Below are 27,427 nucleotides of genomic sequence, written 5' to 3'. Positions count from 1 at the left end.
ACAGATAACACCACGTGTGTATATACTACAGATAACACCACGTGTGTATATACTACAGATAACACCACGTGTGTATATGCTACAGATAACAAAGTTCTTTGAAGACTTTTTATGGACAGGTGGTACATGTGTATTGTTAAATATTGTTAAAGAGACTGTATAATACATTATGACATACACTCTTTTAAGTTTTTACGTATCCATCTGTCCTATAAACAAACGTGATATTGACGTACCTCGTAGTATGACATGAAGCCAACTAGGTCTGAAAGATTTCCTGCAGTACTGTCGCCTGTGACTGCATCTCCAACGCTGGTGTTATTGTTGGATGCTAAGGTAAAACCTCTCCCATACGTTGCGATTCCGACATTTATCATCGATTTCGGAATTCCAAGGAAAACATAATATTCAGCAATAGCTTTCTGTAAGGGAAGTAAGAGCATATGCGGTCAAAACATACATAAAAGTAATAAAAACGCGTGTAAAACAACATTAAATCAGACAGAAAAGAAGTCATTGTTATACTATGTTGAGAAACTTGTCCGCTCCGATAGATCCATCTCTTTCGCGAAGGCGACTGTGATGAGCAGTTACAGGCGAAGAGTCATACAAACTGAAGGTGTGCAGATTGACGAAGTCGTAGTTTGTTCTGTGTTGAAAATAAGATACAAAAGTGGAATATCAGAGAAATTCTTTGTTAGATACAAGTACATGTGTAATAATAACAAAGCCATTACAGCCATTGTCTCTGGCACAAAGTAGATATAACGCTAAGCTTAGCACACAGTACAGGTGGAGTGCAAAGTTAAGCACAAATGACATGTGTTGTGTTAAGATTAACACATAGTATATGTATACAAAGTTAGGATTAGCACATGGCATAAGTGTGATATTAAGGTTAGCACTTACAACATGTGTAATGTTAAAGTTAACACAAAGACCTGGTGTAACGTTAAGGTTAACACATAGAACAGGTGTAATGTTAAGGTTAGCACATAGACCAGATGTGTGTTAAGGTTAACACATAGAACAGGTGTAAGGTTAACACATAGAACAGGTGTAATGTTAAGGTTAGCACATAGACCAGATGTGTGTTAAGGTTAACACATAGAACAGGTGTGATGCTAAGGTTAGCACATAGACCAGATGTGTGTTAAGGTTAACACATAGAACAGGTGTAATGTTAAGGTTAGCACATAGACCAGATGTGTGTTAAGGTTAACACATAAAACAGATGTAAGGTTAACACAGAGAATAGATGTGATGTTAAGGTTAACACATAGAACAGGTGTGATGCTAAGGTTAGCACATAAAACAGATGTGTGTTAAGGTTAGCACATAAAACATATGTGATGTTAATGTTAGCGCATGGTACAAGTTTGCTATTCAGATTAGGATACCAAATCCAGAAATGATATTCAAATTAGCACCAAATGCAGGTTTAGTATCAAAACTAGCACAAAACTCAAGTGTATTGTTAAGATAAGCACTCCCTATATCTGGTAGTAGGATAAGCACAAACAACAGGCGTACTGTTTAAATTAGTACAAAGAATACTAAGGTTAGATTAGGATATAAAATTATGGTGTTTAGATTGGCACAAAAAAATACAAGTGGTTAACATTAGGATGGTGAGTTACGGTGTTAGGTTTAGGACAAAGAATACATGGTGTTAAGATTAGGACAAAGAGCGTATGGCGTTAAGATAAGAACGAAATTATATGATGTCTCGATTATCACAAAGTAAAACTGTAGTGATAAGTTTGAGCAGATGAGTCTGTTAATCGGAAAGGGTATATTGGACAGGTTCACCTATTGCTCGGGTAGGGTATATGGAACCAGTCTATTGATAGTAAAGGTTATATTGGTCAGGTCTTCCTATCATGGTGTGAAGGTTAACTGAAGATAAATGACATACTCGATGGTTGATTTGAGTGTGTTTATATCGTAGTAGGTGTTTATGTTGTCAATCGTGTCTCCAGCAAGCTGAGCAACAAGAAGCAGTGGAACAGATGTGTTTTCAGCTTGGAATGCCGCTCTGAGATCCTGTAATGTTTTAAGAAAAGAATTTTTGATAACATAATTCATGTAGCGTCCGTTAAGAACTGATTCGGTGAATTAAATACAGTGAACAATGAAGTGTGTCTAATGACAGTGTGCCGTTGTCTGTTTGGTAACAATAACATGTGTCTAATGTCAGTGTTCCGTCGTCTGTTTGGTAACAATGAAGTGTGCCTAATGTCAGTGTTCCGTCGTCGGTATGGTTACAATAACGTCTAATGTCAGTGTTCCGTCGTCTGTTTGGTAACAATGAAGTGTGTCTAATGTCAGTGTTCCGTCGTCTGTTTGATAACAATAAAGTTTGCGTAATGTCAATGTTCCGTCGTCTGTTTGGTAACAATGAAGTGTGTCTAATGTCAGTGTTCCGTCGTCTGTTTGGTAACAATAAAGTGTGCCTAATGTCAGTGTTCCGTCGTCTGTTTGATAACAATAAAGTTTGCGTAATGTCAATGTTCCGTCGTCTGTTTGGTAACAATGAAGTGTGCCTAATGTCAGTGTTCCGTCGTCTGTTTGGTAACAATGAAGTGTGTCTAATGTCAATTTTCCGTCGTCTGTTGGTATCAATTAAGTGTGACTTATGTTGTAGGGCTTTTTTATTCTTCATCTGTGTGCTTTGTCATATCAAAAGAAATCTTTGATCACTTTTCAGAGAGATTCGAATACAACTCAAGCTGCTGATATATTGAAGACAGCACTCCTGAAATTCCTACCTCGCTCAACAGTCGGAAGTCGTTACCGTTGGGCACTGTCCATTGCAAAACTAAGCCATCAAACCCATGTTTCCTACAGAATTGTATGCAAGATGAGGCAAACAAGTTTCGATAAGTACTGTTTTCTGCCATTGCACTTATCTCCATTCCCTTGGTATCCTCCGATACCATTATGAGTGTCTTCAGGCTTGGGTTCGTATTGGTCAGATTTGTAAAATCGTCATAGCTGAAATAAATTAATACATACCGCAGTCAGTTTTCTCATGACATCGTATATCTAGAATTACCACATCGAATGAAAATTAACAACTGCTGAATTTCCATGCAACATGAATAATGATTACATTACAAATAATTATCTAAAGCACACTGTTTTTAGTGTTCCAAACATAATCCCTCCTGTCGCCTACAGCCGAATCTAAAAAAAACGTGGTCTACATTTATGTTCAAAACACAGTATCTCCTTTCGCCTACAACCGAATCTAAAATAAACCGTGGTCTATACTTAAGCTCAAAACTGTCTATACCTTAGTTCAACATTTAATCCCTCCTGTCGGCTATTACCGAATTTACTAAAACCATTTTCTATACTTTAGTTAAAAACAAAATCACTCCTAACGGCTATAACCGAGTTTACTAAAACCATTTTCTATACTTTAGTTAAATCGAAAACCCTTCTGTCGGCTATAACCGAATCTGTTGAAATCACTCCGGTCAGCTATAACTGAATCTATTAAGAAACGTAGTCCGTACTTTCGTTAAAAATCTACTAAAGACATTGTCTATTCTTTAGTTAAAAACGAAATCCCTCCCGTCGGCTGTAATCTAATTAAAGTGTAGTCTGAATTTAGCAAGATGGTATTTTTCATCTGGTCTCAGGGAGAATCCAGGTGTTGTTTTTTTTTTCATTTAGGGAAATATCAATTTGAGAAAAACTATATATAAACATACTGAATAGACCTCATGGATCATTTGATATACTCGTATTTAACGGTACTTATCTCCCCATAATCTAACATAGAAGCGTTGATGTCACAATGTTTATCAATGGCAAGTTACCAATGGCATCAGATGTTAAAGAGATACATACGTTGAAAAACTTGGATTATTTAGTATATGTGTCTTACTCATCGGTTCTCAGCCATGGTACTTATATCATTTTATTTGCAATACATTATTCATTACCAGTCGAAAACTAAACGTTTTTAAACCCAATTATACACAACTTATCATTAATACGTCACTTACTATGAAATATCGGTAACCCTTCGTCTGTAAAGTACGGGAGTACTACTCCGAACCATGGCATTTGCAAATACCAAGTGTGTACATAAGTTAGAGTCGATATCAGTAGGTATAAATGCACCTATGCCGGGTCGGTAAGCCGCTAACACATCATAGAAGCAAACGAGACGTTGTCCAGAGGCTGTAAACATATGATATGACAAGAATATAATAAATAAAACAACAACTTGAATAAACTCTTGACTTCACTTAATCAAAAATGGAATTATCGACAGATCTAGTCACTTCTTAGGTCTTGGTTAAACTTTTTTTTTCGAAGAAAGGTAACAGTTGGTAGAATTATAGCGTAAGGAAAGTACATGTATGGAAAAATCTAATGGTTAAAAACTACAATTTGTTGTGTCGACAGAATGTTAATCTAAACTCTGTTTCGATGACGCTAGGGACAAATATGAACAAAAGAGGAATTTTCATAGGAACCCTGAAAAAAAAACAAGAATAAGATCAAGTGCTCCGTAAGGGGCAAGCGTCATCTGCTTCATCAAACACATCCAAATCCATTTCGCACAAGGAATTAGAATGTTTAACAATGATGATCAGTCTCAAAAACAAGTCCGACAAAGAATGCACACAGTTTGTTACCATAGCTATGCGATCAACACCTTACTGACTCGTTTGCATTACTTACAAGGCTAGGCTAAGCAAAGACCTATCCAAGTCCTTCACTTTAACATATATTGATAATGTATTGTCTTGAAATAAAACGGAATCTGTCAATCATGATCGTTGCATATACCCAACCCATCTCAAAAGTAAATCATGACAGGCACTTCTATATCACTCTCTTATCTTGATATTTTCATACACAGAAACCAACAAAACTAAAAGCAGGATTCTATTGAGATGGGTTGAGGAAAACTATGAGAGAGGGTTGTATTAGCCACCAAGACCTCTGTCCCATTTTTCTGTTTTCCATTTTTATACGATACTAATGTTTTAATGCCCGGAGGTATCCCTTGTGTTGTCTTGGACTGTGTGCATTAGAAAATGAGACATTACTCCGAGATTAGGATTGACAAAGATTTCAATGGCATGGGGAGTGCCGTTGATGACATAGAAGTACCCTTATCCCTACTAAACACCTGTCTTATTCTTCTCGTACGTTTTCAAGTGCTCCGTGCAAACCTTACTTTCCTTGAATATTTCATATCATCGATATTGTGTTTTAAAAAAATGTTGTTATCATGTCGGTATTTGTTCGTCAAAGATCATATCATACATTCCTGAGCAATTTCGTTGTGGCGAATACGATTACACTTACTCTTAGAGAGAGATTGTAAAATTATCAATACAATTACATGAAAGCCAACTTTTCGACACCATCTTTGAAATGGCATGTAACATAACATTAAGATCTATCATGATATTTCGAACGCGTTGTGTATGCATCAAGTATTGATTCGAAGATCAACGAAATCTTTAAACACAAAACTTGAAATATCACTTAGTTTTGTAGTAATGTTCTAACAGCAATTGTAGGCAAACTAAAATAAGTCTTATCAATATTTGGCGGCAATCTTGCTGAGATATGTCTTAATATCAGGCCTCATATCAATGTGCTTATACCTCAGGAGGAACCGAGTTTAACTTTAACATCTGAACAAAATATATTGTTGGTAAGCAAAATTTAATCAGTGGTGAAATATATAGATAATTGGCGACACATCAACGTCTATTAATGTTGCTTTGTCAGCCGAGGTTTGATTTGTAAGAAGCAGTAATTAATTCCTATGTTATATGTACATGAATATTACGAAATTAACTAAATAATGGACGTAGTACACCTTCCAATCTCGATTATGAGAATTCTTCCGATCAGATAAGATTTTTTTTTTCATTCGCCTCCTTAGTTAAACAATTCGCCCTGGCCATCACTGATGAGTCTTAGGAGAACGAAACAGCTGTTTAATGCAGATACATTCACTGTTTGTCTCAACTTTATCTAATCTAAATTTGTGCTGAGTAATGATATTCACTAGTGTTTGTCTTTTGTATAATTTGACACCTTTCTTTCACACTAACTTTATTACATATTATAGGAATATCCTCTTTTTTGTTTGAGGTACTCAGAATCTGTAAATACCCAATTCGTTATAACTGTATAAAACAATGTTCCTATGAAAAGCGGATGAAATGTACACTACTCACCATAATTTGACAAACACAAAACACCTGTAACGAAAAGAAGGAGTTTTAGGTTGACCATCCTTGCGTTTCTCTCTTTTCCGCCCCGGTAACGTCTCACTGTATGTCACATACCCTGTTACTCAAGCTCATATACAGAGTACGGTGACGCCCACATTGAACTGACCAATAGGCGTGTCTTGCATACCTGTTCATTACGTAAAAGTGCCTTTGTAATTGGAATCATTACCATATTCTGTTATTGTCCTGTCTATTAATACATTTCATTGATACTGATGTCTACAAAACATTTTTTAATTATTTTCCCTTGACTGATATGCCATTCTAAGAAGGCAATCGTACAATCTATACTTTTTTCTTTTCTTTTTTTTTTATCCAAAAAATATCAGGTAAAACAGTACTATGATCCTGATATTGTTAACCAAAATGTTGACTAAATACTTTTTAATTATTGTATGAAGTTAACACGTTACATTTGCAATACAATCTGAAAATTGCGTACTGTTGGCAATGATGAGTTTAGTTTATTGACGCAACGTTTGGTATCTTTGCAAAGGTCTATAACATAACATAAGGTCCTTCTGAATTTTTGAAAACGATATTCTCTATCAAGCATTTATTTATAAGAATCTAGAAATAAAATATTAAATTATAAGTTTTGTATGATTTCAATATTGTATAACATTCAGTTGAACTATGTTTCCCTCATATTTCTTATCTCAATTAAATCTCTGGAGGACGGCCAGTTTGCTGGTCTTACCATCCGTCCGACGGTTGTTTATGTAATACGTTATACGCATATGTCTCAGCGATATATTTGCGCTTTCGGCACTCCTTTCTACCTTCATTTGATCAATTCCATCAGTACATGTTACACAACGCATTTAACTCAATAAGTGTTAAGGCTTGCGGCACTGGTAAATAATTGGGTTTGGAACATAATTCATATTCTTTTATTGCACATTGGACAAGTCGTGTCCTGTTTAAGATTACTCTTAATTGATATCATCGAAGTGGTTAAAATGTGAGCACGGCGATTGACCTTTCCTTTCAGTTTCGTTGTAGTTTAAGAAAAATTGAAGATGTTATCCGATCATACTCCAGACTGACAACAGTTAACATCTGTGGCGCTTCATAGATTCCTGGAGCATTTGTATTAATGTTTTAACGATTACACCTTGCGCCTTTATCTCCTTGGTTTTAACGATTACTTCTCGCGCCTTTATATCCTTGGTTTTAACGATTACTTCTCGCGCCTTTATCTCCTTGGTTTTACGTTAACTTCTGCAACCTTCTGAAGCCTTTATCTTTGTGTTTTAACGTTTTACTCCTGAAGCCTTTATCTTTGTGTTTTAACGTTTAGCTACTGAAGCCTTTATCTTTGTGTTTTAACGTTTACTCCTGAAGCCTTTATCTTTGTGTTTTAACGTTTAGCTACTGACGCCTTTATCTTTGTGTTTTAACGTTTAGCTACTGACGCCGTTAACTTTGTGTTTTAACGTTTACTCCTGAAGCCTTTATCTTTGTGTTTTAACGTTTAGCTACTGACGCCTTTATCTTTGTGTTTTAACTTTTTACTCCTGACGTCATTATCTTTGTGTTTTAACGTTTAGCTACTGACGCCTTTATCTTTGTCTTTTAATGTTTTACTCCTGACGTCATTATCTTTGTGTTTTAACTTTTAGCTACTGACGTCATTATCTTTGTGTTTTAACGTTTAGCTACTGACGCCTTTATCTTTGTGTTTTAACGTTTTACTCCTGACGTCATTATCTTTGTGTTTTAACGTTTAGCCACTGAAGCCTTTATCTTTGTGTTTTAACGTTTAGCTACTGACGCCTTTATCTTTGTGTTTTAACGTTTTACTCCTGACGTCATTATCTTTGTGTTTTAACGTTTAGCTACCGAAGCCTTTATCTTTGTGTTTTAACGTTTAGCTACTGACGCCTTTATCTTTGTGTTTTAATGTTTTACTCCTGACGTCATTATCTTTTTGTTTTAACGTTTAGCCACTGAAGCCTTTATCTTTGTGTTTTAACGTTTAGCTACTGACGTCATTATCTTTGTGTTTTAACGTTTTACTCCTGACTGGCTTCAGAATTATTCAAAAGTATGATCTTAACATTAGGCTCATACTTAATTACTGCAATAAGTAAAATTGAATGCGAATAATAAAACTACATATAAATAAAGGATATCTGTGTCGTGCTCCACGTGCTACTTGTAAAAATGTAAAAGGGTGACCATTATTTTCAAGAATAGGATATATGTTAATATAAAGTTATAAATATAAAGTAGATGAAACTGAACAAGTTTGAAGCTTTTTTTCTGTCTACTAAATTGGTTTATTTTCAAGATCTAACATTAACAAAATGCCATATTGTTTTTCAGCAATACGACTAATTATCCTAGTACATTCCCCTATGTACCTTCATAAGAACTCGTCTTACTCGGACCGATAATATCAACTAGAAATTGTTTGATTTTATTGGCAATACAAGAAAATCCAATTTCATAGTCGATATTCAATAAGGTAATGGGTCTCCAATTTTTTAAATACAATTTTGATTTCCCTTGTTTCGGAATACTAATTGACATTTTCTGATCTTGAAATGATTGCTTAATGGGTATAGAAAACTGTAAGATGTTATCAAAAACATTTATAAAACTCGTCTGTGAATCCGTCTAGTCCTGGACATTTTCCATCACTCATATTTTCAATTATTTCTAAACATTCTTAAACTTTGAGTGGGCCATTCATAGAATCGCTTTGCTCATCAGTGAATTTAGCGATAAATGGATTTCTATCATTAAAAAACGATTCCTGGTAAACATCATCAAAACTGGTTCCTTTCGTATGATGGAGATTTGAATAAAATGCTGATTGTGAATTAAGTATTTCATTTAAATCGTTTATTTCTTTTATATTGTCATCTATCAGTTTTTGAATATTTTTTTTCGTTGTATTGTCGTTTTTCAAAATTATAGAGATACGGAAGTGCTTTTCGCCTTCAACCTTCCACTTCGTATCACTTGATATTCTTTATTTTCTATTTCAAAAATATCCTGGATTAAGTGTGCATCATTTTCTGATTGGTATCTATTGTAAAATTTATTTAGTTCATTGTCCAAATCATTCTCTCGTTTTTCTCGATCCCTTTTCTTTACTGATGAATAACTAATAATCTTTCTCCTTTTTATAAATTTCAATGTCTCCTAAAATAATTTGTCACTAATGTTAACTTCTAAATTTTCTTAATCGTTATTTTCATCTACACTGTGTTGTGCTATAACAACTGCAATGGTATTCTTCACATTTTTTCCATTAGGACCAAACCACGTGTACTTTCTATAATCTTGAATGAATTCCCTCAAAATATCGACTTGATTTAGATTTTGTGAAATGTTATGAATTTAGATTTTCGATTTAGTATTGTTACGATTACGATAGTTAACGTTCCAGTCCCTCGTAATAATGATAATATCATTTCCAATAGTATGTATTGAATGGAGATGCCCGGATTTCTCGATATTTTAATTTATCTTAAAACTTTTACTGGGACAACTTTGGTAAAATGTAATAATTGATACGGGCAGTCGAAATAACCACTGTACAGTCATTGATATATTGGATAATTGTCGTAACTACGATTTATTAGCATTAACACAATATATGGTAATCGAAAGTACCGTTCTCTTGCATGAGTTGTAACACCTTACACAGGAACGACTACTCTGTGTAAAGGTGTTTACATACAACATTTTTAACATGAAAAATTTCTTCTATTAACTGACATTTATTTCATTTTATTTTCGTAACTTTATGATAGAATAGTTAAATATTCCTGATTGAAAAGAGATAGTTAACATAATACACGGTATTTGTGTTGTTTTTTATACAATATACACCCAGTGTCAGTGTAAACCCACCTGGTCAGTAGTATCTTGGAAAATTTTCAAATTTGCCAATAGGAATTTATAATGTTTTACCTGTGTAAGTGTCTTAATAGGTTCCAAATAACACACACAATCCTCCACACCCCACCCCTACCCCCAACCCTCTCTTCCTCCACCCCTTCTGACCCTACAATACCTTTAAACACAATTCCAAATCCCCATATCTTTTACTGACCTCAGATTCCATCATATTTTAAGTCTTGTTAGCAAGAGTGGCAAAGCTTTCCAGGTGATCGACACGTGCGCCGAGTTCCTTGAACGCGCCTCTTTCAGCATCAACCTCGTGACTAAATTGCATATTTGCGAAACACTGATATGTCTTTGTTTTTGTATGAATCAGCCAGGGCTTGGTACATACCGTAGCTTGTTTTACTGATTTCAAGCATCCATCATTCAGATTTTCTAGGCATACAGGTCAACTATAACAAGTTCACAGGTGGGTCGATATTTTTGTGCACTTTGTATTTATAACACGTTTTTTTATGTGGAAAGTTTCCTTGTTACATACCAGGTGCTGGTATAGGCGAAAAATCGTTTCTAGAACACACATTAAAAAGCTTTTATCTTTGTATTTTAACGTTTACTCCTAAAGCCTTTATCTTTGTGTTTTAAGGTCTGTCCGAGATTAAAAATTTAATCTTGAAGCTTTAATCTTTATGTTTTAATGTTTACTCCTGAAGCCTTTATCTTTGTGTTTTAACGTTTACTCCTAAAGCCTTTATCTTTGTGATTTAATGTTTACTCCTGAAGCCTTTATCTTTGTGTTTTAATGTTTAATCCTGAAGCCTTTATCTTTGTGATTTAATGTTTACTCATGAAGCCTTTATCTTTGTGTTTTAACGTTTTACTTCTGAGGCCTTTATCATTGTGTTTTAACGTTTAACTACTGAAACCTTTATCTTTGTGTTTTAACGTTTAACTACTGAAACCTTTATCTTTGTGTTTTAACGTTTAACTACTGAAACCTTTATCTTTGTGTTTTAACGTTTAACTACTGAAACCTTTATCTTTGTGATTTAATGTTTACTCATGAAGCCTTTATCTTTGTGTTTTAACGTTTTACTTCTGACGCCTTTATCTTTGTGTTTTAACGTTTAGCTACTGAAGCATTTATCTTTGTGTTTTAACGTTTAGCTACTGAAGCATTTATCTTTGTGTTTTAACGTTTAACTACTGAAACCTTTATCTTTGTGTTTTAACGTTTTACTTCTGAGGCCTTTATCTTTGTGTTTTAACGTTTTACTTCTGAAGCCTTTATCTTTGTGTTTTAACGTTTAGCTACTGACGCCTTTATCTCCTTGGTTTTACGTTTAACTACTGAAACCTTCATCTTTGTGTTTTAACGTTTAACTACTGAAACCTTTATCTTTGTGTTTTAACGTTTACCCCTTTATCTTTGTGATTTAATGTTTACTCATGAAGCCTTTATCTTTGTGTTTTAACGTTTTACTTCTGAAGACTTTATCATTGTGTTTTAACGTTTAACTACTGAAACCTTTATCTTTGTGCTTTAACGTTTAACTACTGAAACCTTTATCTTTGTGTTTTAACGTTTAACTACTGAAACCTTTATCTTTGTGTTTTAACGTTTAACTACTGAAACCTTTATCTTTGTGTTTTAACGTTTAACTACTGACGCCTTTATCTTTGTGTTTTAACGTTTAGCTACTGAAGCATTTATCTTTGTGTTTTAACGTTTAGCATTTATCTTTGTGTTTTAATGTTTTACTTCTGACGTCATTATCTTTGTGTTTTAACGTGTTACTCCTGAAGCCTTTATCTTTGTGTTTTAACGTTTACTCATGAAGCCTTTATCTTTGTGTTTTAATGTTTACTCCTGAAGCCTTTATCTTTGTGCTTTAACGTTTAACTCCTTAGGCCTTTATTTTTGTGTTTTAACGTTTAGCTACTGACGCCTTTATCTTTGTGTTTTAACGTTTAGCTACTGACGCCTTTATATTTGTGTTTTAACGTTTAGCTACTGACGCCTTTATCTTTGTGTTTTAACGTTTAGCTACTGAAGCATTTATCTTTGTGTTTTAACGTTTAACTACTGACGCCTTTATATTTGTGTTTTAACGTTTAGCTACTGACGCCTTTATCTTTGTGTTTTAACGTTTAGCTACTGACGCCTTTATATTTGTGTTTTAACGTTTAGCTACTGACGCCTTTATATTTGTGTTTTAACGTTTAGCTACTGACGCCTTTATCTTTGTGTTTTAACGTTTAACTACTGAAACCTTTATCTTTGTGTTTTAACGTTTAACTACTGAAACCTTTATCTTTGTGTTTTAACGTTTAGCTACTGACGTTTAGCTACTGACGCCTTTATCTTTGTGTTTTAACGTTTAGCTACTGACGCCTTTATCTTTGTGTTTTAACGTTTAGCTACTGACGCCTTTATCTTTGTGTTTTAACGTTTAGCTACTGAAGCCTTTATCTTTGTGTTTTAACGTTTAGCTACTGACGCCTTTATCTTTGTGTTTTAACTTTTACTCCTTGAAGCCTTGATCTTTGTGTTTTAACGTTTTACTTCTGAGGCCTTAATATTTGTGTTTTAACTTTTACTCCTTGAAGCCTTTATCTTTGTGTTTTAACGTTTACTTCTGGCGCATTTATCTTTGTGTTTTAACGTTTACTCATGAGGCCTTTATCTTTGTGTTTTAACGTTTACTCCTGACGCATTTATCTTTGTATTTTAACGTTTTACTCCTGAATCCTTTATCTTAATGTTTTTATTTTATTCGGGCGAAATCAAACAGGAACATCATTTATCATATGTAAGAGGCGGATGTATAGTGCAATTGCAGGGCTCTTGAAATGATTATACTACAGAAGAGAATAGTGAGCCTTAGAAAACAAAACGCCTTTAAGCGTGCATTGGGTAAAGAAGTGATGTAGGAAGAAGAGTTTTCTGCTTCACATTCCGACAATTGCCAGACATAAAAAATGTAATAACAGAGTATCTGATTCCATATGAAGACCGTGACCGATTTCGAGGATTTTAGCTCATTAAAAACGCCAAAAAGATACATATGTATAATACACGACCAAGCGTAACTACATTTTAAGAAAATCACCTGAAGATGGTTCAATTCTTACATTTACCATTTCCAAATATACAATATGAGTCATTGATGGAACAAACATACAAACCTCAATTAGTTTTTAGTTCCCAGGATATACCGAATTCTGCCCTTTACCTTAGCCTATGAAATTAATTTAATGATGGTGTTAGTGTACCTCTCAATCTGCATTTTTACTTTTTTTCCAATTTAGATTTTCCTCGGTAGCCATGAATGTATGTATCAATGCAAAGAAGGTCGAAATAGCTACATTATGCAGTTTAATTCATTGTATGACCATTAGTAAGTGGTCTTTATTTCTAAAATTGATCATCCTAACCATTTGTACGAATTTTAGACATTTACCAGGATTTCATAAACGAACAATAAGAATCATACAATCAGAACTGTAGTCAGTATGACCTATATTTGAAGTAAATTGACTTTCTTTCAACATTTGCCTTTTTACTAACTGTATACAGGATGTTCACGTCTTTCATGTCACACATAGCTGTGCTTGTTTCGAGTATAGGTATATCACGACAATCTACTTATTTTAATTCAATTTGGCACATAATTTCCATGTAAAGACAGACATAAATGTTATTTTGTATTTTATATTCAATCAAATTAACTACTAACGTAGTTCCAGACCGGAATTTTTTGTTCCTGTTTTGGTAGATGAAACAGACTGTTACTTTATGATCCAATCTCGATTTTTTTTTGTTTCTATTTGACACATGAAACAAACTTTGTCATTTTGTGTTCAAGACTCTATCACTTTTTGTTTGATTATGATTATATATCATAATAAGTCGACAATATTAGGTTGCATGGAAGGGGAGAGCACTTCAGCTTTTTCAGGTCACCTGTGGTGATGAAAGTACAGTCATTCGATCAAATGATATTAAGATATATCATAGGTCATTTTGTTGTGTCTATCATTTAGTGGCTGTATACATATCCGTAAAGTCATCCCACTGTGTATATTATTTCGTGGTTTTATACATATCCGTAAAGTCATCCCACTGTGTATATTATTTCGTGGTTTTTTACATATCCGTAAAGTTATCCCACTGTGTATATTATTTCGTGGTTTTATATATATCCGTAAAGTCATCCCACTGTGTATATTATTTAGTGGTTTTATATATATCCGTAAAGTCATCCCACTGTGTATATTATTTCGTGGTTTTATACATATCTGTAAAGTCATCCCACTGTGTATATCATCTCGTGGTTTTATACATATCCGTTAAGTCATCCCACTGTGTATATCATTTCGTGGTTTTATACATATCCGTTAAGTCATCCCACTGTGTATATCATTTCGTGGTTTTATACATATCCGTTAAGTCATCCCACTGTGTATATTATTTAGTGGTTTTATACATATCTGTAAAGTCATCCCACTGTGTATATCATTTCGTGGTTTTATATATATCCGTTATGTCATCCCACTGTGTATATCATTTCGTGGTTTTATACATATCCGTTAAGTCATCCCACTGTGTATATCATTTAGTGGTTTTATACATATCCGTTAAGTCATCCCACTGTGTATATCATTTCGTGGTTTTATACATATCCGTTAAGTCATCCCACTGTGTATATCATCTCGTGGTTTTATACATATCCGTTAAGTCATCCCACTGTGTATATCATTTCGTGGTTTTATACATATCCGTAAAGTCATCCCACTGTGTATATTATTTCGTGGTTTTATACATATCCGTAAAGTCATCCCACTGTGTATATTATTTAGTGGTTTTCGATAAATCCCACTGTGTATATTATTTCGTGGTTTTATATATATCCGTTAAGTCATCCCACTGTGTATATTATTTCGTGCTTTTATATATATCCGTTAAGTCATCCCACTGTGTATATTATTTCGTGGTTTTATATATATCCGTAAAGTCATCCCACTGTGTATATTATTTCGTGGTTTTATATATACCCGTTAAGTCATCCCACTGTGTATATTATTTCGTGGTTTTATATATATCTGTAAAGTCATCCCACTGTGTATATTATTTAGTGGCTGTATACATATCCGTTAAGTCATCCCACTGTGTATATTATATCGTGGTTTTATATATATCCGTTAAGTCATCCCACTGTGTATATTATTTCGTGGTTTTATACATATCCGTAAAGTCATCCCACTGTGTATATTATTTAGTGGTTTTCGATAAATCCCACTGTGTATATTATTTCGTGGTTTTATATATATCCGTAAAGTCATCCCACTGTGTATATTATTTCGTGCTTTTATATATATCCGTTAAGTCATCCCACTGTGTATATTATTTCGTGCTTTTATATATATCCGTAAAGTCATCCCACTGTGTATATTATTTCGTGGTTTTATATATATCTGTAAAGTCATCCCACTGTGTATATTATTTAGTGGTTTTATACATATCCGTTAAGTCATCCCACTGTGTATATTATTTCGTGGTTTTATATATATCCGTTAAGTCATCCCACTGTGTATATTATTTCGTGGTTTTATATATATCCGTTAAGTCATCCCACTGTGTATATTATTTAGTGGTTTTATACATATCCGTAAAGTCATCCCACTGTGTATATCATTTCGTGGTTATATATATCTGTAAAGTCATCCCACTGTGTATATTATTTCGTGGTTTTATATATATCCGTAAAGTCATCCCACTGTGTATATTATTTCGTGGTTTTATATATATCTGTAAAGTCATCCCACTGTGTATATTATTTCGTGGTTATATATATCTGTAAAGTCATCCCACTGTGTATATTATTTCGTGGTTTTATATATATATCTGTAAAGTCATCCCACTGTGTATATTATTTCGTGGTTATATATATCTGTAAAGTCATCCCACTGTGTATATCATTTCGTGGTTTTCGATAAATCCCACTGTGTATATTATTTCATGGTTATATATATCTGTAAAGTCATCCCACTGTGTATATTATTTCGTGGTTATATATATCTGTAAAGTCATCCCACTGTGTATATTATTTCGTGGTTTTATATATATCTGTAAAGTCATCCCACTGTGTATATTATTTCGTGGTTTTATATATATCTGTAAAGTCATCCCACTGTGTATATTATTTCGTGGTTATATATATCTGTAAAGTCATCCCACTGTGTATATTATTTCGTGGTTTTATATATATCCGTAAAGTCATCCCACTGTGTATATTATTTAGTGGTTTTATACATATCCGTTAAGTCATCCCACTGTGTATATTATTTCGTGGTTATATATATCCGTTAAGTCATCCCACTGTGTAAAGTCATCCCACTGTGTATATCATTTCGTGGTTATATATATCTGTAAAGTCATCCCACTGTGTATATTATTTCGTGGTTTTATATATATCCGTAAAGTCATCCCACTGTGTATATTATTTCGTGGTTTTATATATATCTGTAAAGTCATCCCACTGTGTATATTATTTCGTGGTTATATATATCCGTAAAGTCATCCCACTGTGTATATTATTTAGTGGTTTTCGATAAATTCCACTGTGTATATTATTTCGTGGTTATATATATCTGTAAAGTCATCCCACTGTGTATATTATTTCGTGGTTATATATATCTGTAAAGTCATCCCACTGTGTATATTATTTCGTGGTTTTATATATATCCGTAAAGTCATCCCACTGTGTATATTATTTCGTGGTTTTATATATATCTGTAAAGTCATCCCACTGTGTATATTATTTCGTGGTTATATATATCTGTAAAGTCATCCCACTGTGTATATTATTTCGTGGTTTTATATATATCCGTAAAGTCATCCTATTGTGTATATTATTTCGTGGTTTTATATATATCCGTTAAGTCATCCCACTGTGTATATTATTTCGTGGTTTTATATATATCCGTAAAGTCATCCTATTGTGTATATTATTTCGTGGTTTTATATATATCTGTTAAGTCATCCTATTGTGTATATTATTGTACTTGAAAGCGTACACAAATATTAAGACCAAGTGTTCAGAAAAAGTAAGATTTCTTTATCACAATAACGTCCACATCAGTAGCAATAGTACAAAGGCTTGTAACGTCCTTTTTAGAGAAGAAATCCGTCACATTAAAGTCACAATTCAATTTTTTTAAAAAAACCCGAAATGACAGAAAAAATATTATTGGATTTATTTCAAATTTCTGACATAAATCTAATCTTTCCAATACTATACAACAAAGCGAATGTGTTCCACTTCTATTGTATACTTTACATGAGGTAAACAACTTTCACTACATCTATGTACGTGAAGATGTTGTCCGTCTTCATAAAAGATCATTCAGTATTGACCACTGGCTACTTGTAGTTGTTTCCGAACCAGTTACAGTCGAATCGGCAGCCAAAAGATCGTCTTTTACTCTATTTGCAAGTGGGAATTTTCTTCTTGACAAAGGACATTCTTGATTGAAGTCATCTAACGGAAGCGCCCACATCATCGCTCCACCAAATCCCTCGTGTATCAACCAAGCAACCTGTTCGACAACAATGTACAGCAGTGACTCTGTTATCTTCAAATTCTCCTCGTTTTCACACAGAGATTGGTAATACAATGAGACTGATAAGTATTAAGTCAATGTTACTCCTAAGCATTAACATCGTCAAAATAACACACACATAAAATCATCTCAACTAATAATACCTTGCAAAATGTATCATATGCCAATATAAGGACACTTCCATTTCATCTTAGAAGATGTTGTCATCTTTCAAAAGATATCTCGACAAGACTATACCATCAAGATATATCCTTTAAGAAATGTATTGAAAGTACCAGTAAAAAAATACCAAAAGGAACAAAAAAATCGAAAGAGCGGTATGTGATCAAGTGTTTAATAATCGTTTCACCGATGTTTATGCTAACCTTTTTAGAAATGCTGATTTCGTCATCATAACCGATCCATTGGTTGCCATTGATGTAGATGGGCTCGCCTGCGTCCCGGTTCATTTGTCCTCCACGGGCTAACAGCAGACAAATCTGAAATACGCGGAGTATAATTAGTATGATACACAAGGTATTCCTAATTGGCAGTTCTTCAAGATATTTTGACAGGTTACATGAACATATGTCTAAAAGAAGTTAAAAATACTGAATCGACAACTTCAATGTGATGAAGGAACCGTGTTATTGTTACTATTTTACAAATAAAAGTGGTGGTGTTGGACACTTCCTCAAATCACTTATCACCCTTTGCTTGCGTTTACCTCGTAGTATGCCATGTAGCCAGACTCTCTGGTGAATGGACCAGGTCGGCTAGGACCCTTGGTTGGCGCTCCGAATCCACTATCATTGGGGTCTTTCAGGGTAAATCCACGTCCGTAGAAAGACAGACCTATATTCATTTGTTCTTTAGAAGCACCGAGTAGGACCCAATACCGTGCAGCCCAGTCCTACAGAATTACAAGCACATTGTACATCACACGCACTCAAAATAGTACAATAGAACTAATATCAAAAAAATAAAGAAAAAAAGGAACGTACGATATCAAGGTAGATGTCTTCTGCGTTATCGCTGTTGTAGCCTCTGTCATGTAGTAGAGAATGATGGCCCGTTTGCATCAGCCAGCTCCCGTGCAGGTCATAGCTCATCAGATTGATGAAATCAACGTACCTGGTGTAACAAGATAAATTCTATATAAGTACTAATTTCTACTTAACACGAGAGTTTCATAAAATACAATTGTTAATGTGTATATATCTTACTTAACACGAGAGTTACATAAAATACAGTTGTTAATGTGCGTATATCTTACTTAACACGAGAGTTACATAAAATACAATTGTTTATGTGTATATATCTTACTTAACACGAGAGTTACATAAAATACAATTGTTTATGTGTGTATATCTTACTTAACACGAGAGTTTCATAAAATACAATTGTTAATGTGTATATATCTTACTTAACACGAGAGTTACATAAAATACAATTGTTTATGTGTGTATATCTTACTTAACGCGAGAGTTTCATAAAATACAATTGTTAATGTGTATATATCTTACTTAACACGAGAGTTACATAAAATACAATTGTTTATATGTATATATCTTCTAAAGCAAACTTATTATCTTACATGTTAAAATGTCTGTTAAAACGTTGAAATATATATATATATATATATTGTTAAACTTTTTAAATATTCCGTGTATACATTGCGCTCCTTATTCAGGAAGAAATACAACGTAATTAAAACTAAAACATACAGATTTCATATTCATAAAAATGAAGTACTTCTTCATCTGGTCTTCTACAATGCTTAATAAAAGTTTGAATCGTTCGCTTTATCTTTGTGTAACCCAAAACGTTTTCTCTGGATACTTAAAAACCTTTACAACCCACCCAGTAGATTTACGTAACGTAAACACCATCGTATCAAGTAGATTATATTTCGATTGACACACGTCCCGCAACAGTCAGTTATAACAACATTATATAAGTTCTTTCCTAAAACATCTCAACAATTACACCATTCACCAAACAAAGAGTCCGTGAGTTCAAACATGCATGTCTGGTTTTTTTTTCTAGGCAGTGAATTTATAGTAAAATTAGTGTAGTAGTAAGACTTCGGCAAAGTTAGTCATTATGAAACATACTAAATATACATAGTCCACCTATAGTGTAGTAGTAAGACACGGACAAAGTTAGTCATAAAACAATATCTTATTGTTAATTTTCCATTTTTTTAAATAGTTTTATTATTTGTTATTTTATTAGAATAAGAAATGCAAATTATCAAAATGTACAACAGAAAAATTAGCTGATTAAACCACGAGACAATAGATTATAAGATATTGTGACAGAGCCCGAATATTCTCCTAATCTGGACGTGATGTGAAATGATTGAGAAAGTCGCGGATGTGAAGAATTGTTTGCTTGTGAATGATTGTGAATGTTGAAAAAGAAAGATATATTTCATAGATATGGATAGAGATGCACGTGAAGATTTATTACAGGGGTATGAATAGAAAGACATATTAACAAGATTGCACCGATGTCCTACCTAGATATAGTCGGTACTTCGTAAGACACGTCGACTATTTTTTTCGATGCTGCTACCGCTACCGACAACAGAAGTCGAGCTTGTCCTGTCAGTCGTGCTTCCCTATCGTACGCTAGTCGTAGTTTCTGTGGAAAAAATGGACTAATGAATAGATTCAATCATCTTTTCTTATAATCTTTCTTAATTTCGAAACATGATAATTGCTTTAATAACACGCACAGTTACCCACCGAATATTAAATATGTCTAACAGACGTCTCTCATGTCAACTCCAAAATATCCCTTTCTTCATTAGATGTTGTTGGTTATGTTTTTGTTTTTTGTTTGTTTATTTTTTCTACAGAAAAGGGATAGAAGATATTTATGCTTTAATGCTTTATACACAAACCTTGCATAGAACTGCAAAGTTGTGTTTGTCAGTGGTAGCATTAGCTCCGGTACGCAATGCGGGGTATTCCCAGTCCAGATCTAGGCCATCAAAGCCATGTCTACGTATGAATGGAATGGATTTGACGATGAATTTGTTCATTTTGTTAGTTTTAGAGACGAGATCGGACCACTCGATACTTTCTTGGTTCCATCCGCCGACTGCAATCATAGTCTTCAGGCTCGGGTTGGTGAGCTTCAATTTGTTGATTTCTTCATATCTGGATATATCAATTGATGTGAAAACTTGCAATCGGGAATCATTGAAATAGCAACCGTAATATAAAATGACTATGAATTACTATATAAAATAACTGATATTAAAACAATTTATGGACTATGAATTACCGCAGGGAATAACTGATATGAAGTGACAATGAATTACCATAGGGAATTACTGATATGAAATGACAATGAATTAACACAGGGAATGACTGAGATGAAATGAATATGAATTAACACAAGAAATAACTTATTATGAAATTAATATGAATTACAATGAATTACCATAGGGAATAACTGATATGAAATGACAATGAATTAACATAGGGAATAACTTTTATGAAATTAATATGAATTACCATAGGGAATAACTGAGACGAAATTACTAAGAATCAACACAGGGAATAACTGATATGAAATGACAATGGATTAACATAGGGAATAACTGATATGAAATGACAATTAATTAACATAGGGAATAACTGATATGAAATGAAAATGAATTAACACATGGAATAACTTATATGAAATGACTATGAATTAACATAGGGAATAACTTATATGAAATGACTATGAATTAACAGGGAATAACTGATATGAAATGACAATGAATTGCCATAGGGAATGACTGATATGAAATGACAATGAATTATCATAGGGAATAACTGATATGAAATGACTATGAATTAACATAGGGAATAACTTATATGAAATGACAATGAATTATCATAGGGAATAACTGATATGAAATGACAATGAATTATCATAGGGAATGACTGATATGAAATAATTATGAATTATCGAAGATATCTAAAATTTGTAAAGGTTTCATTGGCCCGTTAGCTCAACATGTCTGGACAATCAGTTCATTAACCATATTGATAGTCATGACTACTAACAACTTCAACTTACAGGGTTTCATCGTCTTCATACACAGCAAGTTCACTTTTTTCAAGTTTTGCGAAGGCAAATACTATGTGAGTACACAGGTGTGGATCTGTATTGTTAGGGAAGTATCGACCAAGTCCATAACGATAACGTGACCAGTTAGTGTAATAACACACTCGGCGATAGCCCGCAAACGCTGAAAAAATTAAAACTAATTATATCTTAATGGACATCAATCATCAAATACTCAATTTCGTATTTCACTCGTCGATCTTTGGTTTTGGTTAATTAAGGAGTTTGTCTTAAAGCAAAGCTTTGCCTGTCAATATAATTAGTACATAATCACTAATATCTTTAAGCTGAACTGTCCACTGAAAAAATTAGAGTTACACGTGTAGCTGTGAGTTCCGAAGCGACTCAGTTAATAACGGTTTGACGATTAACAGCTCACGGACATGGTAATGTAAAAAATACAATATATCGATTCCGATACCTGCACGGGAAGAAAATGATATTCGGCTGACAGCGGTATTTAGAAAATGCTTAACCCTATTCCATTGCTAACATTTACCTGGATGACACGCTAGAGGAAGAATCTTATTTCAACAAAAAACAGTATCTATGTTACCCTTAAAATAAACATTACAGTTAGACGATGGAGCAATGACCAAATTGTTAAATCCCATATGAAGTGGAAGACTATGTCGAGTTATATTACTCTTATCAGACTAATATATGGAATCTCCATTCAGCTTTATCCTTTAATTAAGTACAGGTTCACAAGGGTAACACTATAACTAGCTTTATCCTTTAATTAATTACTGTTCACAAGGTTAACACTATAATTAGCTTTATCCTTTAATTAAGTACTGGTTAACAAGGTTAACACTATAATTAGCTTTATCCTTTAATTAAGTACTGGTTCACAAGGTTAACACTATAATTAGCTTTATCCGATTTAATTAAGTACAGGTTCACAAGGGTAACACTATAACTAGCTTTATCCTTTAATCAATAACTGGTTCACAAGGTTAACACTATAATTAGCTTTATCATTTAATTAAGTACAGGTTCACAAGGGTAACACTATAACTAGCTTTATCCTTTAATCAATAACTGGTTCACAAGGTTAACACTATAATTAGCTTTATCATTTAATTAAGTACAGGTTCACAAGGTTAACACTATAACTAGCTTTATCCTTTAATTAAGTACTGTTCACAAGGTTAACTCTACAATTAGCTTTATCTCGTAAATACTAGTACACCAAGGTAGTTTATCAAAAAATTTACTACTTCCAATGTTGCATTCAATTTGAGTGCTATTGCCATATATCTTAATTCAGATATTTTCAGACATGCGCAATCCTTCATTAAGTTAGTGATCGATTTTTATTTTAATGATAATAATTATTATTATTACATGTAAGTATGCTTCTTTGTTTCTCCGTGAAAAAGTGTATCGTGAGAAGGTGTAAATAATTTGTACAAACTTGTTCTAATGGTGAAAATAAATATGAAATCAATGAAATCAAAATCCACACTTAAATGTTACATTATATAAATACATATGTAATGAAAAAAATTGTTATAAAATATATACGTACCGCCACATACTGAACATAAAACAATTACAACAATTCGTACGGTTGGTGTCAACTTCATAGCTAGAAAGCACAACTAAAAATCTAACGCTTATTCAGTCCGCCATGTTGTTACGTGTTTTCTATGTTAGAAGTCAACGCCGTGGGCGCTTAATGTCTCGATCTTAATTGATATATTAATGCTACTCATTTAATTAAATGATGTATTATCAGTAAGAGATCCCGAGGTCCACAGTATTGTTGGGGCCTCTGTGAGAAACACTGGTGATGAAATGATTGGTGGTCAATATCTGATCGTATGTTACCCGCAGGCATATACCTGTAAGGAGTCATACTGTGTAATACAATTAGTTCATAAAAACTATAACTCTCTGTGAGTTGACCTCGTGTAGCATTTACAGACTAGGCAGGTCATTTGTGATTTTTGTCTGATTACTGGACCTGACCATGGATTAAACATATTTGGTATGCATTGTACATGATTTGTTTATTTAAATATACATGGCGATTCTTTATTCTTTACTTCACTTTCCTGTTCTTTTTGGGTGGTAAACGTAATAACAAAACATTAAACTGGTGATTGCACTTACATTCTACTAAGAATATGTTTCTGCTTGTTTGATTATAGATGATTTGAATATTGTATCGCTAATTGTCAGGGACTGGGAGACCTTGTCAAACGTAAAGACATTTTTTCTTATTTAAGAGGGGGAAAATATATTATATTTTGTACACGAGACACTTTACTCAGGAAACTAAAAATATTATTCGTTATGAGTGGGGTTTCGAATGTTATTTTAATTATTTTAAATCCAAATGCAAGGGGTGTTGCAATATTTTTAATAATAATTTTGAATTTAAGGTTAAGAAAGAGAAGAAGGATTTGTCCGGCAATTTTTAGCTATCGAGGTAGAACTTAAAAACATGTATATTACACTTATTACATTATATGGTCCAAATTTAGACGAACCATATTTTTATAACCTATTTGCTGACACTATAGGCAGTTTTGGAAACGATAGAGTAATTATCTGTGGTGATTTTAACTTAGTAATCAATCCTGACATAGATTATAATAGCAGTTATAAGTTATGAAAAATAACAAAAGCCCTGGATCAAATGGTTTTACAGTTGAATTCTTCAAACATTTTTGGAAACAGCTTGGTAATTTTCTTGTTCGATCATTAAATTATGGGTTTAAGAAGGGAGAACTATCAATCACACAACGTCATGGCATTATTACTTGTATTCCTAAAAAAGATAAACCACGGCATTTCATTAAAAACTGGAGGCCTATCACTCTACTTGATATTGTATATAAAATAGCATCTGGGGTAATAGCTAACATAATAAAATCAGTACTTGATAAAATTATTAATAGGGAACGGACAGGATTTCTTGCGGGACGATATATAGGTGAAAATACGAGGATTTTATATGATGTTATGTGTTTTACTGAAGAAAATAACATTCCTGGTATGGTTCTAATGATAGATTTTGAAAAAGCATTTGACTCGGTTTCTTGGAATTTTATAGATAGGATATTGCGTTTTTTTGGCTTCGAAAATGATATTTTAAACTGGGTAAAACTGTTTCATAATAATGTAGGGGCTGTTGTCAATCAAGGGGGGAATCTTTCTTCATTTTTTAATATCAATAGGGGATGTCGGCAAGGTGACCCGATAGCACCGTACATTTTCATTCTATGTGCTGAAATTCTTGCCATCAGATTTCGAAATAATAAAAGAATAAAAGGTAATAAAGTTGATAATACATATGTTTTACTATCACAATATGCAGATGATACTTATTTGACTTAAGATGGAACTGAGCAGTCATTGAGAGAATCTATAAGGGAATTAAACACATTTGCAAATATTTCTGGCCAAAAGGTTAATATTGACAAAACTGAAATTGTTTGGATTGGGAGTAAAAAACATAGTCAGCAAAACTTCTTACCAGAATTAAATCTTCAATGGGGAAAAACTAAATTTTGTCTTTTAGTAATAGATTTTAGCGCAAATCTACATGAGGTGATCAAGATGAATTTGACATAAAATAATAAATTAAAACGTGTTATTAGTATGTGGAGCAGAAGGAATTTAACACCAATTGGGAAAATACACTTGTTAAAATCACTGATGATTTCACAGTTTAATCACGTATTTAATTCCTTTCCGAATCCAGATAAAATAAACTCTATTTTATGTGAATTCGTATGGCACAGTAAGGTTGGTAAAGTTAAAAAGGAAGTTATTGTACAAGATTATACTCATGGTGGTGTAAAAATGCTTAATATTTATTACTTCATTGATGCTTTGGAATTGACTTGATTAAAAGGTTATATTCATCTCCAGGCAAATGGAGAGTAATTTTGGAAAAATTAGTGAACGTAAATAGACTTCTAGATATTGGAGGTAACTATATAAAGATTTCTCAAGAAAATTGTAACAATAGTTTTTGGAAAGATGTTTTGGGAGCTTGGCGTAGATTAGATAACTCAGTTAACATGAAACTACTAAAGGGGAAGTCACTTTTGCAAACACCTATATGGCATAATGATAATGTAACAGTTGGTGGCAAACCATTTTTTATCCGAGATGGCATGAAAAAGGCATTTACTTAATAGGAGACTTCATTAAGGACTACAACACAAATACTTTCTTTACATATGATGAATTTATACATAAATACAATATTGACAGAAACATTTTAAAAATATATTGGTATAGTATCAGCCATTAGAAGATCTTTACAAAACCATTACATTGGGAAATACAAACTAACTCGTCCTGTTCTACCAGTCAACATTGCTATATTTCTAAAGAAGACTAAAGGTTCAAAAGTTTTTTATGAATTATTAAATAATATAAACACTTTAGTTGCTTATGGCAAAGAAAAGTGGGGAGAGACCTTTGATTTTAACGAGGATGACTGGAAGAGTATATATGCAATGCCTTTTCAAATTACTAAAAACTCCAAAATTCAGTGGATACAGTTTAGAGTATCTCACAATATGCTAACCACCAATTCCTTTCTTATTAAAGTAAAACTTGTAGAAAGTCCTCTTTGTAACCTTTGTAACTCAGAAAAGGAAATCTTTGAACATTTGTTTTGGGAATGTGATCAAACTCAAAATCTTTTTCAGAGTTTAGAATTGTTATTAGAAACTATTTTTATTCCGTTTACTTTAAACAAACACACCCTACTTTTTGCAAAATCAATACTAAAAACTCTGCATTATATAAAATTGACAATCAAATCATTTTACTAATTAAACAAGATATTTACATAACTAGATGCCTACACAAGTCACTGAATATTAATGCTCTGATTTTTACTATACTTGACCATTATAAAGTTCAAAAGTACATTTCTAACAGTAAAGAGGAAATAGCTAAAGAGAAATTTGTAAATGATTGGAAAATTAATGCAAATGTTACATTGACACATTTATTACCTACATGTATTGTATTGTCTTGTCAAAAGGTTAAGTTAACTTCAGTTTCTGTCTCCAGTCTTTGACAGATGCCCTTTTGTGCAGTATTTATATACAATAGCATATATAAAATTTTCATGTATCAAATATCCACTACCACCCAGTGTCATGTAGCTTCAGGAACATACATTTTACTTATTACTCTTTATCTCCATTTCAATGTCTCTTCCTGTCTCGCTTTCTCTCCCTTTTTCTCTCTCAGGCTGTGTTTTTGTAGATGTGCATGTCTATATCTGTTATGAACGTAAATGTGTATGGATGTGTGGATGGGCAGATATGTAAGGGATTGCATGTATGTGTGATAATGATGAAATAGATGATGGTCTAGATGATGATGGGAATGATGCAGATGCTGATGATGATGATGATGATGATGATGATGATGATGATGATGATGATGATGATGATGATGATGATGATGGGAATGATGCAGATGATGATGATGATGATGATGATGATGATGATGATGATGATGATACGGATGATGATACATGTAAGGACGATATGGATGATGAT

At 33.2% G+C, this 27,427-nt stretch overlaps 1 protein-coding gene across 1 annotated transcript in view; it reads right to left on the bottom strand.

Annotated features, from left to right (window-relative positions):
- Positions 1-27,427, bottom strand: part of LOC132551031 (uncharacterized) — a 41,527-nt gene that overhangs the window by 12,015 nt on the left and 2,085 nt on the right. The window contains exons 2-13 of the mRNA XM_060215133.1: positions 21,834-22,005; positions 20,662-20,920; positions 20,275-20,399; positions 18,755-18,884; positions 18,478-18,663; positions 18,137-18,250; positions 17,576-17,747; positions 4,020-4,197; positions 2,772-2,997; positions 1,919-2,046; positions 526-649; positions 237-422 (exon numbers count right to left, since the gene is read on the bottom strand). Coding sequence (XP_060071116.1) covers positions 237-422; positions 526-649; positions 1,919-2,046; positions 2,772-2,997; positions 4,020-4,197; positions 17,576-17,747; positions 18,137-18,250; positions 18,478-18,663; positions 18,755-18,884; positions 20,275-20,399; positions 20,662-20,920; positions 21,834-22,005 — 2,000 coding nt within the window. The remainder of the gene's footprint in view (positions 1-236; positions 423-525; positions 650-1,918; positions 2,047-2,771; positions 2,998-4,019; positions 4,198-17,575; positions 17,748-18,136; positions 18,251-18,477; positions 18,664-18,754; positions 18,885-20,274; positions 20,400-20,661; positions 20,921-21,833; positions 22,006-27,427) is intronic.

Source organism: Ylistrum balloti, unplaced genomic scaffold (genome assembly GCF_031769215.1).
Source record: "Ylistrum balloti isolate Yb309-2 unplaced genomic scaffold, AGI_CSIRO_Ybal_v1 Utg370168, whole genome shotgun sequence".
NCBI lineage: Eukaryota > Metazoa > Mollusca > Bivalvia > Pectinida > Pectinidae > Ylistrum > Ylistrum balloti.
Note: the sequence above shows the minus strand (reverse complement) of the source record. Positions and strands in the feature narration are given on the sequence as shown.